The 13,401-nt window shown below is 39.6% G+C and overlaps 1 protein-coding gene across 24 annotated transcripts in view; it reads left to right on the forward strand.

Annotated features, from left to right (window-relative positions):
* LOC139753727 (uncharacterized) overlaps window positions 1-13,401 on the forward strand; it is a 1,039,260-nt gene that overhangs the window by 633,911 nt on the left and 391,948 nt on the right. For all 24 annotated transcript variants that reach the window (XM_071670490.1, XM_071670488.1, XM_071670497.1 and 21 more), the window contains one exon: window positions 7,760-8,101. In XM_071670490.1, the coding sequence (XP_071526591.1) occupies window positions 7,760-8,101 (342 nt within the window). The remainder of the gene's footprint in view (window positions 1-7,759; window positions 8,102-13,401) is intronic.

Below are 13,401 nucleotides of genomic sequence, written 5' to 3' on the forward strand. Positions count from 1 at the left end.
TGTATATTATTCTATCTGGTTAGTGAAATGAGTAATGTATTCCATTATAGGCAGTGATTCATCATACATATGGCACAGCCAGAGGCTGAATATTCATTCTATTAGGAAACCCTCTACACACATAGATAAAAGTTTGACTATGTTGTTCTATACATCATTTATTTCAGTGGAAGTAAGTTTTTTGAATGGCTTAGTAAGAAATGGCACATACTTCATGGTGTAAGGTGGCACATTGATTTTTCATATGGACTTTTGCCACCCAGTAATTATGTGAAATGGCATTAGGTAGTAGTAGTCAGTAGAAGAATGAGGTTGGAGCCTCTGCGAACACTTTGCTGGAGTTGATCTCTGCCAGTAGCTTTTAATGGTGAGGCTTTAAAGGCTAAGCAGAGGCACTGGAGTTCTCTGACTATGGAGACTCTATTGCTGTGCCCACTTTCTTGAGGGAATTCCACTTGGGAATAGGCATCAAATATATAGATGGATAGATAGACATATAAGTATAACAATATTTGTTGTACCGTATTCGGAGATGCTAATGAGAATATGTACTAGATAATGTAGATATGTAAATACATGTACTTTTATATTAATTTTATTATTTTTTTTTATTATACTTTGTCACTGTCTCCCGCATTAGCGAAGTAACGCAAGGAAACAGACGAAAGAATGGCCCAACACCACCCACATACACATGTATATACATACATATACATTTATGTATATACATGTGTATGGGGGTGGGTTGGGCCATTTCTTTCATCTGTTTACTTGCGCTACCTCGCAAATGCGGGAGACAGCGACAAAGCAAAGTAATGATATAATAATAAATCCACACACGCACATATACATACCTATACATCTGAACGTATACATTTATATTCACACATAGACATTTACATATATACACATGTACATAATTCATACTGTCTGCCCTTATTCATTCCCATCGCCACCCCGCCACACATGAAATAACACTCCCCTCCCCCCGCATGTGCGCGAGGTAGTGCTAGGAAAAGACAACAAAGGCCACATTTGTTCACACTCAGTCTCTAGCTGTCATGTATAATGCACAGAAACCACACCTCCCTTTCCACATCCAGGCCCCACAGAACTTTCCATGGTTTACCCCAGACACTTCACATGCCCTGGTTTAATCCATTGACAGCATGTCCACACCCGGTATACCACATCGTTCCAATTCACTCTATTCCTTGCACGCCTTTCACCCTCCTGCATGTTCAGGCCTCGATCACTCAAAATCTTTTTCACTCCATCTTTCCACCTCCAATTTGGTCTCCCACTTCTCCTCGTTCCCTCCACCTCTGACACATATATCCTCTTTGTCAATCTTTCCTCACTCATTCTCTCCATGTGACCAAACCATTTCAAAACACCCTCTTCTGCTCTCTCAACCACACTCTTTTTATTACCACACATCTCTCTTACCCTTTCATTACTTACTCGATCAAACCACCTCATACCACATATTGTCCTCAAACATCTCATTTCCAGCACATCCACCCTCCTCCGCACAACTCTATCTATAGCCCACGCCTTGCAACCGTATATCATTGTTGGAACCACTGTTCCTTCAAACATACTGATTTTTGCTTTCCAAGGTAACGTTCTCGACTTCCACACATTGTTCAACGCTCCCAGAACTTTCGCCCCCTCCCCCATCCAATGATTCACTTCTGCTTCCATGGTTCCATCCTCTGCCAAAGCCACTCCCAGATATCTAAAACACTTCACTTCCTCCATTTTTTCTCCATTCAAACTTACCTCCCAGTTGACTTGTCCCTCAACCTTACTGTACCTAATAACTTTGCTCTTATTCACATTTACTCTCAGCTTTCTTCTTTCACACACTTTACCAAACTCAGTCACCAGCTTCTGCAGTTTCTCACATGAATCAGCCACCAGCACTGTATCATCAGTGAACAACAACTGACTCACTTTCCAAGCTCTCTCACCCACAACAGACTGCATACTTGCCCCTCTCTCCAAAACTCTTGCATTCACCTCCCCAACAACCCCATCCACAAACAAATTAAGCAACTATGGAGACATCATGCACCCCTGCAGCAGACCAATATTCTCTGAGAACCAATCGCTTTCCTCTCTTTCTACATGTACACATGCCTTACATCCTTGATAAAAACTTTTCACTGCTTCAAACAACTTGCCTCCTACACCATATATTCTTAATACCTTCCACAGAGCATCTCTATCAACTCTATCATATTCCTTCTCCAGATCCATAACTCCTACATACAAATCCATTTGTTTTTCTAAGTATTTCTCACATACATTCTTCAAAGCAAACACCTTATCCACACATCCTTTACCACTAATGAAACCACACTACTCTTCCCCAATCTGATGCTCTGTACATGCCTTCACCCGCTCAATCAATGCCATTTTTTCCATTTATTTATATTGTAAGTAGGTTGAGTATGATGGCATTGGGTATGTTTGGTAACTCATTTCAAAAGCAAAGTAATATAAAGGGTCCTATGTATCTTTTGGACTGATTCCAAGTTCACTATTTTTATGAATCTGATGATGACCCCAAGCTAATACAGTATGTGACTGTGATTCTGCAGTGACAGCCTTCACTTCTGAACCTCATTCCATCTGCACTCATGCCACACTCCATAAGAAGCCTACCATTGGCCTCATTTTCCCTGACATCTCATATTATGCTGTGCCCTTGTATTGAATCTCCATCACGTGTTCAACATTACAGGAAACCAGTGAAGTGTGCATGATGAATAAACATCTATAAGAAATATATAACCAAGCATTAATAGTCTTTCATACAGGGTGTAGTCATACATATTCTAGGATTTTTAACAGAAAACTAGGAAATTATTATTTGTGGTGTTATATGGGATTGTATGTTAGATATCCCTTTATGTATATGAAAATTAAATGTTACAGTGAGTCTGCAATATGACCTGCCTGTAGAAAGGAAATTGTTAAATATTGCATTCTTTCCATTGCATTTGAGCAATTAAGCCACAGTACAGAAACTGGGGTGGTGTGCAGGGTAGCAAATATGAAGCGCTTTTAAAAGATGATATCCAGCATCATCATTAGTGTTATCTCAATACTTTTTTTTTTTAAGATCTTTCTGCTGCTTCAGGCTAGGATTATCAGTGGCAGGGCCAACATACTGTGTTTCACTTTCATCTATCTTCACATTGTTTTCCTTCACACCACCCTTCACCAACCCCACCCGTGGTGATTCCACCTTTGACAATTAGATTATTATCAAGTAATGGGTATTATCATTCATCATTAGTCTATGATAAAAGCTACTTCCATTTTTTTAATTTTTATTATTTCTTTCTTGAGTCAAAGTAACAATGATACCACAGAATGTATCATTGGTGTCAAACGGTGAATGGTGTTGTTTCACAGCCTGAGCCTAGAGAATGCCTGTTTATCCATGTTTGGCTTCGAACTCATGAGCTGACACTCTCAGGTTCACATGCCACAGACAGGAGTGTCATCACAATAGCTTGTTAGTTTTTCAAAACTGAAGTGATCTTCACATACAGACATTGTGGAAGCTACTAATGACCTTGATATGATAAGCAAAACTCAAGACAATAAAATCTTGGAAGTCGTTTGAAATGAAAGCTTTGAAGTACCAAGTTGATACTTCCTGGGTTCTCACCACACAGAAACAGATTGACATTGCTGAATATTTCAGTTAGAAGTGGAGTAGGTTCTGCAGTTGGAACAAAGAACCAGGACACAATTGGCAACTTCTGGCAACATCCCTAGTAGTAAACATGGAGATGTTAGTGAAAAGTCATGAATAAAGTGGGAACATTTGTGTCATAGTGTGTGATTGGTTGACGTGTCACAGTCTCTGTCATGCCATGTAGTCGTATATTGGGAGGGTTCTGTATATGAATACTCTGTGTATTAGATGTGAATTATATATATGCATATACTTTGTATGATATCTGTTATAATATAGTATAATATCTGTTATTCACTATTGATTAGTTATGTTAGGTATTCTGACTCATATTTAAGGCACTACACTGTTGAATGTATTTGTGGAGTCAGTGACATCCATCCAGGGTTTGGATCCAACCACTTATCTTGTTTAATGTTTCGAAGCATATGATATTCGAAACCTGGGTAATGTGTGAACTTCGGTATATGGTCTGCCAACATTCGCTCCACTCACCTCATCACCAACTGTCAAAATGAACTCAACGAAGATTGCTCAACATGGATGCATCATGAGAGACTCTGGCCTAACACCATCAGAAATATCGCGGGAGCTAGGGATATCCTACGCTGCATTGTATAAGTGGTTAAGGAGAGGGGATGATGAGAAGCATCTCAATGATCGGCAAAAGTCAGAGCGCCCCAGAGAAACTACACCAGCTCAGGATGAAGCTCTAAATGGAACAGTTAAGACTCAGTGTTACTCTAAGGACAGTGAGGAAGAGGCTAAACGAGTTTAGCATACACCATTGGATGCCTACTATCAAAGAAAAGCTCAGTGAGGGGCCCAGAGAATAATGACTTTGCTCTGCCCAACCCAATAGTACGCAGACGAGGGATTGAACTTCTGGGCGCATGTCATTTGGAGCAATGAAAAGTCTTTTTGCTCATCATCACCTGGGAAAGATCATTGCTGGAATAGAAATAATGAAAGATAAGACTATATTAGCAGGATATATATTGCCGAAACTACAAAATACTACTAGGTTTCACAATTATTCATTTATTCCTTTGATTATGTTCATTAGGATATTTCATTATCAATCACGTTTTCTATCGCCACACTGTGCCTATGGTTATGAATAAGATTAGTTTGCTTTGTAAAGATATTACATTCTTTATCTTTACAATACTTATTCCTACCTGTCTCTTCATCTCTGGAGGCTACAGGACAAGTTACTGTTATAACATGCAGTGAATTCCAGTAAAAGAATCTCTCCTACTTATTGTCCATCGGTTTATTAGTTTTTCTTTCTTGGTATCATAGATATACACTGAATAACAGAATAATCAATATCAAAAAGAAAAATTGTTTTTTGAACCAGTTATGTGTGCTACAACATTGAGGTGGCCAGGAGCAGTCACATCACTGTTGATATGTCGGGTTGGACCTACCTGCATGGGGTAGGTGAACTGGTTGACATCAAGGAACGTTTAACTGCTGACAATATATATAGAAATACTTGCTGAAGAAGTCATGCTTTGTTCGGTGCTGACCTGCACTCTTCTCTATCTGGAAAGGATCATCTTTATGCTGGGCAACTGCCCCATACAAATGGCCACTATCATCAGACGCTGGTTCCAAGTTCAGAGTAATGTTGAACTCCTCAAGTGGCCAAGCAAAGCAAGTGATCTCAAATCTCTTGAGAACATATGGCAAATGTTGTTAAATGTGTGGGAGCCAGTATAGGAATGAACATCGGATCAACTGGTACTGCACACCAAGAGGGAGTGGGAAATTCTGAGGAGGAAGACTGAACTGGTGTTCAGGCACGTAGTTTCTGTTTCTGAACATTTGCGGGAAGTAATTGAGATGGGCGGAGGCTGGACTGCATACAGTCAGCAAAACTGGGGAGCTTATCGCATGTCAAAATATAAGTGATATGTTTCAAACATGAAATAAGAAAATTTCATGTGCTATTACAGGATCCAAGTTAAGCAACAGTTATGTGAATAGTGTGACATAGTGATTACAGATGTATGAATTTTTCATTTGCTAGATAGGATATTCTCTTCCCCGGGAAGTGTTGTATTCCTACATAATAGTTCAACCCCAATGTCGATAATACATTCTTTTTGTACATGAAATTTATATAAGTTAAAGGCTTTCCTTACCCTTTTGGCAGGTTCACTTATAGTAGAGGAACTTAGTGAATGCTTAAGCTTGGTGACAGGTAGAAATGGACACAAATTTAGAATTATACAAGCAATAAATGATAATCAGTAATGAGTGAATACTATCATGGACAGCATCAACACAGCAAGGTCAGTTGGGCTTGCATGGTATCGTGATGGCTTGTTTTATAGCAAAAAAAGAGGGAATAATTCAGGTTCTCATGGTATATCAGAATTGTTGTAACTAGTCGTGCTATATCCCAATGCATCAGTACACCAGTGTTGCTGATGTTTCCTGGGTATCTGTTTTTCCCAATCATTTTTCAAGTTCTTATGCAGCTTTTCATGTCAGGAAACATATCCTTACATTTTATAGACATTGTTTAATGTATGTGAAGGTGCTTTTTCATAAGAATGGATCATACTCTCCTAGGTGAGTTACTCTCACTGATACGTGCCACCACTTGGATATGGCCCTGAAAATTTCAAAGTGTATGTAACCATTTCCATTTATATAATTTGCTTTCAGTTTAAAATGTTTTTTTTATTGCCATATTAATAAGCATCCCTCTCAAGTCACTCCAGCATCATGGGCTTATGAAAAATTGAGGTTGAATGTTATGTGTCAAGAGTTACTTGAGATCACCAGTTACATGAGTATATATGATATTAGTTCAGACAGTGTTGTTGTGGGGGGGGGAAAGTCTTTGGTTCATAATGCAAAAGTTAACAATAGTTTGGTTCCCATAGAAGTGGGATGCTTGATTAAATGTGGAGTGATAATGGTTGATCTATCTGTATCTACCGATGATACCCGTTCCCTTTGGGAACTTTCTCAAGGGGTGGCCACAGCAAAAGATTCTTCATAACTGGTGAACTCCAGTGCTGTTTCATAGCCTTTTAGAGCCTCTCCCTTAACAGGCCACTGGCTGAGGAAAACTTAAGTGCAGTGTTTCTGAAGGCTCCTACCAAATGTTCCTACCGACTACTACTTAATGTTTCATTGTATGACTTCTACCTAATCCTCACACCTAAATGTTCGTACCTACTACTTTTACCTAATGCCCTTGTCTTATGTGTCTACCTACCTCTATCTATTGCTTCTACCATTTTGCCAAAAGGCAGGGCCAGCATATAGTGCTCATTGAAAGGAAATTTAGTTACAAAGAATATGTTGTATGAGTTAAGTATTGTAAAGTTTTATGCCAGGAGTCCATGTGTGGTTGAGTCAAAAGAAAATACAGCCTCTTATGTCAGAGGAGTGCAACTTCACAAGCAGTGAAGTGCTTGCCAATTGTGCAGCTGTTACTAATTCCCCTGATACCCAGGCAGGTAGTATTGGTATAGAAGGGGGTTGATCTTCTGAGAAATGACATTATCATTCTAATTTGATTAAGAGGTTTAGTGCATGCTGAAATGGTTGATTCATATGGAAAGAATAACAAAAAATATATGGATTTATGTGTCAAATATGGTGGAGGAAGCAAGGGCAAGAGGGAGACTGAGGAGGAGATGGAGGGATGTAGTAAAAGAAGCTTAGGGATATCAGGGTATGAACTTTCAAGACAGTAAAAGGCAAGACATTGGATATAAAGAATTGGAGGAATATGGTAGATGGGATGGCTGGGGGTTGCATGCCATTCATGGGCATAACTAGGGCATATGAAATAATGAATCTTGTACTAGTCTCTGAGGCTTGGGTTGGATGAAGGGCTTTGCTCTCGATAAGTTATACAAAACAGCTTGAAAGTGGATGTTACCAAATGAGACAATTATTCATCTGTTGTTGTTGGTACAGCATGAAGGTGGCAGAGACTGTTTGAGTTAAAGAGAAAACATTAATTTTCCATGTCATTATAACTATATGTATGGTATTATAATTTTGCAGCAGATGATCGGTGTAGGTGCATTTGAAGGTTTGTTGGGCCTGTCACCACCTGCAAACTCCATGAGTCCTGCACCAGCCCAACATGGAGGTCCTCCCACACCTCATGGTGGCCCATCAACACCACATGGAGGTCCTTCAACTCCACATGGTGGCTCTTCCACTCCACATGGTGGACCAGCAACCCCTCATGGCCCTCCAACCCCCCTTGGGAACAGTACTGGAGGGGGTATAGGACATGGAGGGTCAGGAGTTAGTCCAAACAACCAGAGTTCTTCAAAACTTTCAGAAAGAAACAAAATGCTTGCCTCCCTTTTGGCCAAGGAACCTGTCCATATGAATCAGGTAATTTGTGATTTCTGTTTTTGCATCATATTTTTAATATCTTTTTAGGTAATAGTTGATGTTTCTTTTTTTCCTCAAGGCCTTCATAGTATGGACAGGATCTTCAAGAAATATACTGAGATTTCATTTTTGAGATGCTTATAGATGGTTTGTAGAATTAGAAGTTTCTGAGGGAAAATTTGAATGTGGTAGCTCAATGACTTTATTCATGTATTTGTATCTTGTGTTCTGTTTCATACAATAGATGTAATAGTTCATGAATATTTGAGTTGCAATTTCCCATGTTGTTTTCTCAATACTTTTCATCATACTTAACATGCAAATTGGTGAGGAGATAATATTAAATCTGATGATTATTATGCACTTTCTGTCCATTAGTTGTTTTTGCAAAAGATGCTTGTGGTATGAGAAGTGTGGGAGGTGGACAGATTAGAAAGGGTAGTGAGTGGTGGGATGAAGAAGTAAGATTATTAGTAAAAGAGAAGAGAGGCATTTGGACAATTTTTGCAGGGAAAAAATGCAAATGAGTGGGAGATGTATAAAAGAAAGAGGCAGGAGGTCAAGAGAACGGTGCAAGAGGTGAAAAAGAGGGCAAATGAGAGTTGGGGTGAGAGAGTATCATTAAATTTTAGGGAGAATAAAAAGATGTTTTGGAAGTAGGTAAATAAAGTGTGTAAGACAAGGGAGCAAATGGGAACTTCAGCGAAGGGGGCTAATGGGGAGGTGATAACAAGTAGTGGTGATGTGAGAAGGAGATGGAGTGGGTATTTTGAAGGTTTGTTGAATGTGTTTGATGATAGAGTGGCAGATATAGGGTGTTTTGGTCGAGGTGGTATGTTAAGTGAGAGGGTTAGGGAAAATGATTTGGTAAACAGAGAAGAGGTAGTAAAAGCTTTGCGGAAGATGAAAGCCGGCAAGGCAGCGGATTTGGATGGTATTGCAGTGGAATATATTAGAAAAGGGGGTGACTGTATTGTTGACTGGTTGGTCAGGTTATTTGATATATATATGATTCATGGTGAGGTGCCTGAGGATTGGCGGAAGGCTTGCATAGTGCCATTGTACAAAGGCAAAGGGGATAAGAGTGAGTGCTCAAATTACAGAGGTATAAGTTTGTTGAGTATTCCTGGTAGATTATATGGGAGGGTATTGATTGAGAGGGTGAAGGCATGTACAGAGCATCAGATTGGGGAAGAGCAGTGTGGTTTCAGAAGCGGTAGAGGATGTGTGTATCAGGTGTTTGCTTTGAAGAATGTATGTGAGAAATACTTAGAAAAGCAAATGGATATGTATGTAGCATTTATGGCTCTGGAGAAGGCATATGACAAAGTTGATAGAGATGCTCTGTGGAAGGTATTAAGAATATATGGTGTGGGAGGCAAGTTGTTAGAAGCAGTGAAAAGTTTTTATCGAGGATGTAAGGCATGTCTGTGTGTAGGAAGAGAGGAAAGTGATTGGTTCTCAGTGAATGTAAGTTTGCGGCAGGGGTGCGTGATGTCTCAATGGTTGTTTAATTTGTTTATGGATGGGGTTGTTAGGGAGGTGAATGCAAGAGTTTTGGAAAGAGGGGCAAGTATGCAGTCTGTTGTGGATGAGAGAGCTTGGGAAGTGAGTCAGTTGTTTTTAGCTGATAATACAGCACTAGTGGCTGATTCATGTGAGAAACTGCAGAAGCTGGTGACTGAGTTTGGTAAAGTGTGTGAAAGAAGAAAGCTGAGAGTAAATGTGAATAAGAGCAAGGTTATTAGGTACAGTAGGGTTGAGGGTCAAGTCAATTGGGAGGTAAATTTGAATGGAGAAAAACTGGAGGAAGTAAAGTGTTTTAGATATCTGGGAGTGGATCTGGCAGTGGATGGAACCATGGAAGTGGAAGTGAATCATAGGGTGGGGGAGGGGGCAAAAATCCTGGGAGCCTTGAAGAATGTTTGGAAGTCGAGAACATTATCTCGGAAAGCAAAAATGGGTATGTTTGAAGGAATTGTGGTTCCAACAATGTTGTATGGTTGCGGGGCATGGGCTATGGATAGAGTTGTGCGCAGGAGGGTGGATGTGCTGGAAATGAGATGTTTGAGGACAATATGTGGTGTGAGGTGGTTTGATCGAGTAAGTAATGTAAGGATAAGAGAGATGTGTGGAAATAAAAAGAGTGTGGTTGAGAGAGCAGAAGAGGGTGTTTGAAATGGTTTGGTCACATGGAGAGAATGAGTGAGGAAAGATTGACCAAGAGGATATATGTGCCAGAGGTGGAGGGAACAGGGAGAAGTGGGAGACCAAACTGGAGGTGGAAAGATGGAGTGAAAAAGATTTTGAGTGATCGGGGCCTGAACATGCAGGAGGGTGAAAGGCGTGCAAGGAATAGAGTGAATTGGAACGATGTGGTATACCGGGGTCAACGTGCTGTCAGTGGATTGGACCAGGGCATATGAAGCGTCTGGGAATAAACTATGGAAAGTTGTGTGGGGCCTGGATGTGGAAAGGGAGCTGTGGTTTCGGTGCATTATTACATGACAGCTAGAGACTGAGTGTGAACGAATGTGGCCTTTGTTGTTTTTCCTAGCGCTACCTCACACACATGAGGGGGGAGGGTGTTGTTATTACATATGTGGCGAGGTGGCGATGGGAATGAATAAAGGCAGACAGTATGAATTATGTACATGTGTATATATGTATATGTCTGTGTGTGTGTATATATATATGTATACATTTAGATGTATAGGTATGTATATTTGCGTGTGTGGACGTGTATATATATACATGTGTATGTGGGTGGGTTGGGCCATTCTTTTGTCTGTTTCCTTGTGTTACCTCGCTAACGCAGGAGACAGCGACAATGCAAAATAAATAAATAAATTTGGGTTTTTTTAGATTCTAAGTTTTGTGTAGTCCAAGCCACTCATTGATTTCCTTTAACCCTTTCACTCCCCTGAATTGTTTTTGTAAGAAGATCCAGTTTTTAAGAAAGCAAGTGGTTAACATTAGGGGGTGAACAAGTGTAATTACACTTTACATGAATTGACTAGACTAGGAGTAAAGTTTCATCATATCCAAAAGGCAACATTGTCAGTTTCATATAAAGATTTTAATTATCCTCTTGAAAGAAGCTATTTTTAAGCTTCATTGCTGTAACTAGAATTACTTTTGGGGATCAGTTGAAGACCTTTAGCACTGTCAGAGCAAAGAAAGAGGAAAAATTTACCTTAAAGCAGGCAGAAAAATTAGACATGAAAGCTTTTTAACAAACAACAACAAATCCAAGTTCTGCACTAAAGTTCTTAGTTTCACGTTAGAGTACAGTTTGGTATGGACTCATACAAGGGGATATACGAAGACTAGTTAGTTATAGTAAGATCCACAAGGAAGATACTAGAGGGAGAGGTGAAAGAGGGACCTCCAGAGAACAGATGGTTGAAATGTTTTTAGGAAATTGTTAAAAAACAATAACAGAAGTTTAAACACAGAGGAAACATTAAAGATGAGGAATCAATTCAAGGATCATGAAGGGTGTCATGTGTTGAGAGAGAAACTTGAGGATCTGAGAAATATAGTCATTAGGTTTGAACAAATGTTCAGGTTAGTGGAGTGGGTTCAGGAGATACATAATCAGAGGAAAGAGGATGAATTCATTAAAAGCACATTAGGTCTGATGGTTCTTTTCTACTGCTGTTTCTTTTCTGTATGTTGTAGAGGCTATTCATTTAGAAGAAAAGGCAAAAGCACATACAGGATGTGTTGGTGATAGTAGGCAGGAAGGTGCAGAAGGAGTAATTTCAGCAACTTTAATTAAGAGGGAAGGACTTCAACACGTACAGAATCTCCTGACAGTAGTGGGCAGGGAGGTGGAGAAGGACTAGTTTCAGCAGCTGATCAACAGACATGAATATTGATACAGAGGAACATACACTCAATGTCAAATAAAAGATGTACATAAGAAATTGTGAAGATGCATAGCTAGAGAGTATTGGAGCATTGAAGGAAGTCTATAGCCTAGTTGATGAAAGGTTTAGAAATGTACAAAGCATACAGGACCAGTGCTTGTTAGCCAAAAGAGAAATTCTAGAGAAATTCATGGACACATATGTTGTCATTTCATCACTGAAGGAGCAAGCTGAAATGTTGGTGCCACCAAAACAGGAGGTTAATGGAAGTAAGTCATTGATTATTTTTCATTTTGAAGATCATACTCCTTTTCATACACCAGAAAAAGAAGAAAGGGGAAAAGAATAAGAAATACTCATCAAAAGATTACCTAAGGCTATAGAATTGCCGAATGCAATTCCAGTTATAAAAGAAAGGAAAAGTGGTTATAAAAGAAAGAAAAAGTGGTTATAAAAGAAAGAAAAAGTGGTTGTTTTGATCATGTCAAAGGGAGCAACCTATTATGATTGCCTTTGAGTTGAAGTCATCTGCTGATAGGTACTTGGGCAAACTAAGACACTTTTAAGATAAGTGGAATTCAGTGGTGTATTCATCAGATATAATAAAGGAAGATAGGGAGGAAGCAAAGAATACAGTCAGATATCAAAAAATGCATGAGGATGGAGCATCCCCACAAACACCGCAGCAAGGACACAGGTGTTTTGAGATGGTGTTGTTAGACTGAAAATAATGTTTTCAAATGTTGATGAAGTAACCCTGCATAATTAGGATATATGCGAGTAAACAGAAACAACCATTCTCCTTCAGTAGAAATTAGAGAACAAATCTAACCACTATTACTAACCAAATCACTGAAAGAGAAACTGAAAATTGGATCCCAGTCTTGACACAGTCAATCACAAGCCCACAGCAACCAACTCTTACTCACAATAAAGAAAATTCATTTTTAGTGCACTGACTTATGAAGCAGTCCTAACCCAGTCCAACCAAATTGTTTCTCCCAAAGAACACACACACACACACACACACACACTTATGAGAAAATACAGAAAAATCAGCCACAAAAGATCCTCACCCCTAAAAAGAAAAGTCTTGAAAAACCTACACAATATCTATCCAGACACAACTGCCCACCTGGTGTCATCAGAGACTGCATCTACTGTCAGGAGCCGTCAATGCACCCCCCTGGAACACTACATGGTGGACTGCAAAGTGACACAAAGTGTCCATGCAAGAGTCCCTGACTTCAGTGAGGAAGACGATGTACCACCAGCAGTCTCACTACCACAAAAGACTCGAGAGAACCATATGGAACACTTGCTTTGGACCATAGGTGAATACCCACTCCCAGATGAAAATAGTGCACCCAGTACCATCTCCAGAAGAAGTTGCCTGCATCTCAGAAGACCATGAATAAAAACTAG

This window comes from Panulirus ornatus, chromosome 15 (genome assembly GCF_036320965.1).
Source record: "Panulirus ornatus isolate Po-2019 chromosome 15, ASM3632096v1, whole genome shotgun sequence".
NCBI lineage: Eukaryota > Metazoa > Arthropoda > Malacostraca > Decapoda > Palinuridae > Panulirus > Panulirus ornatus.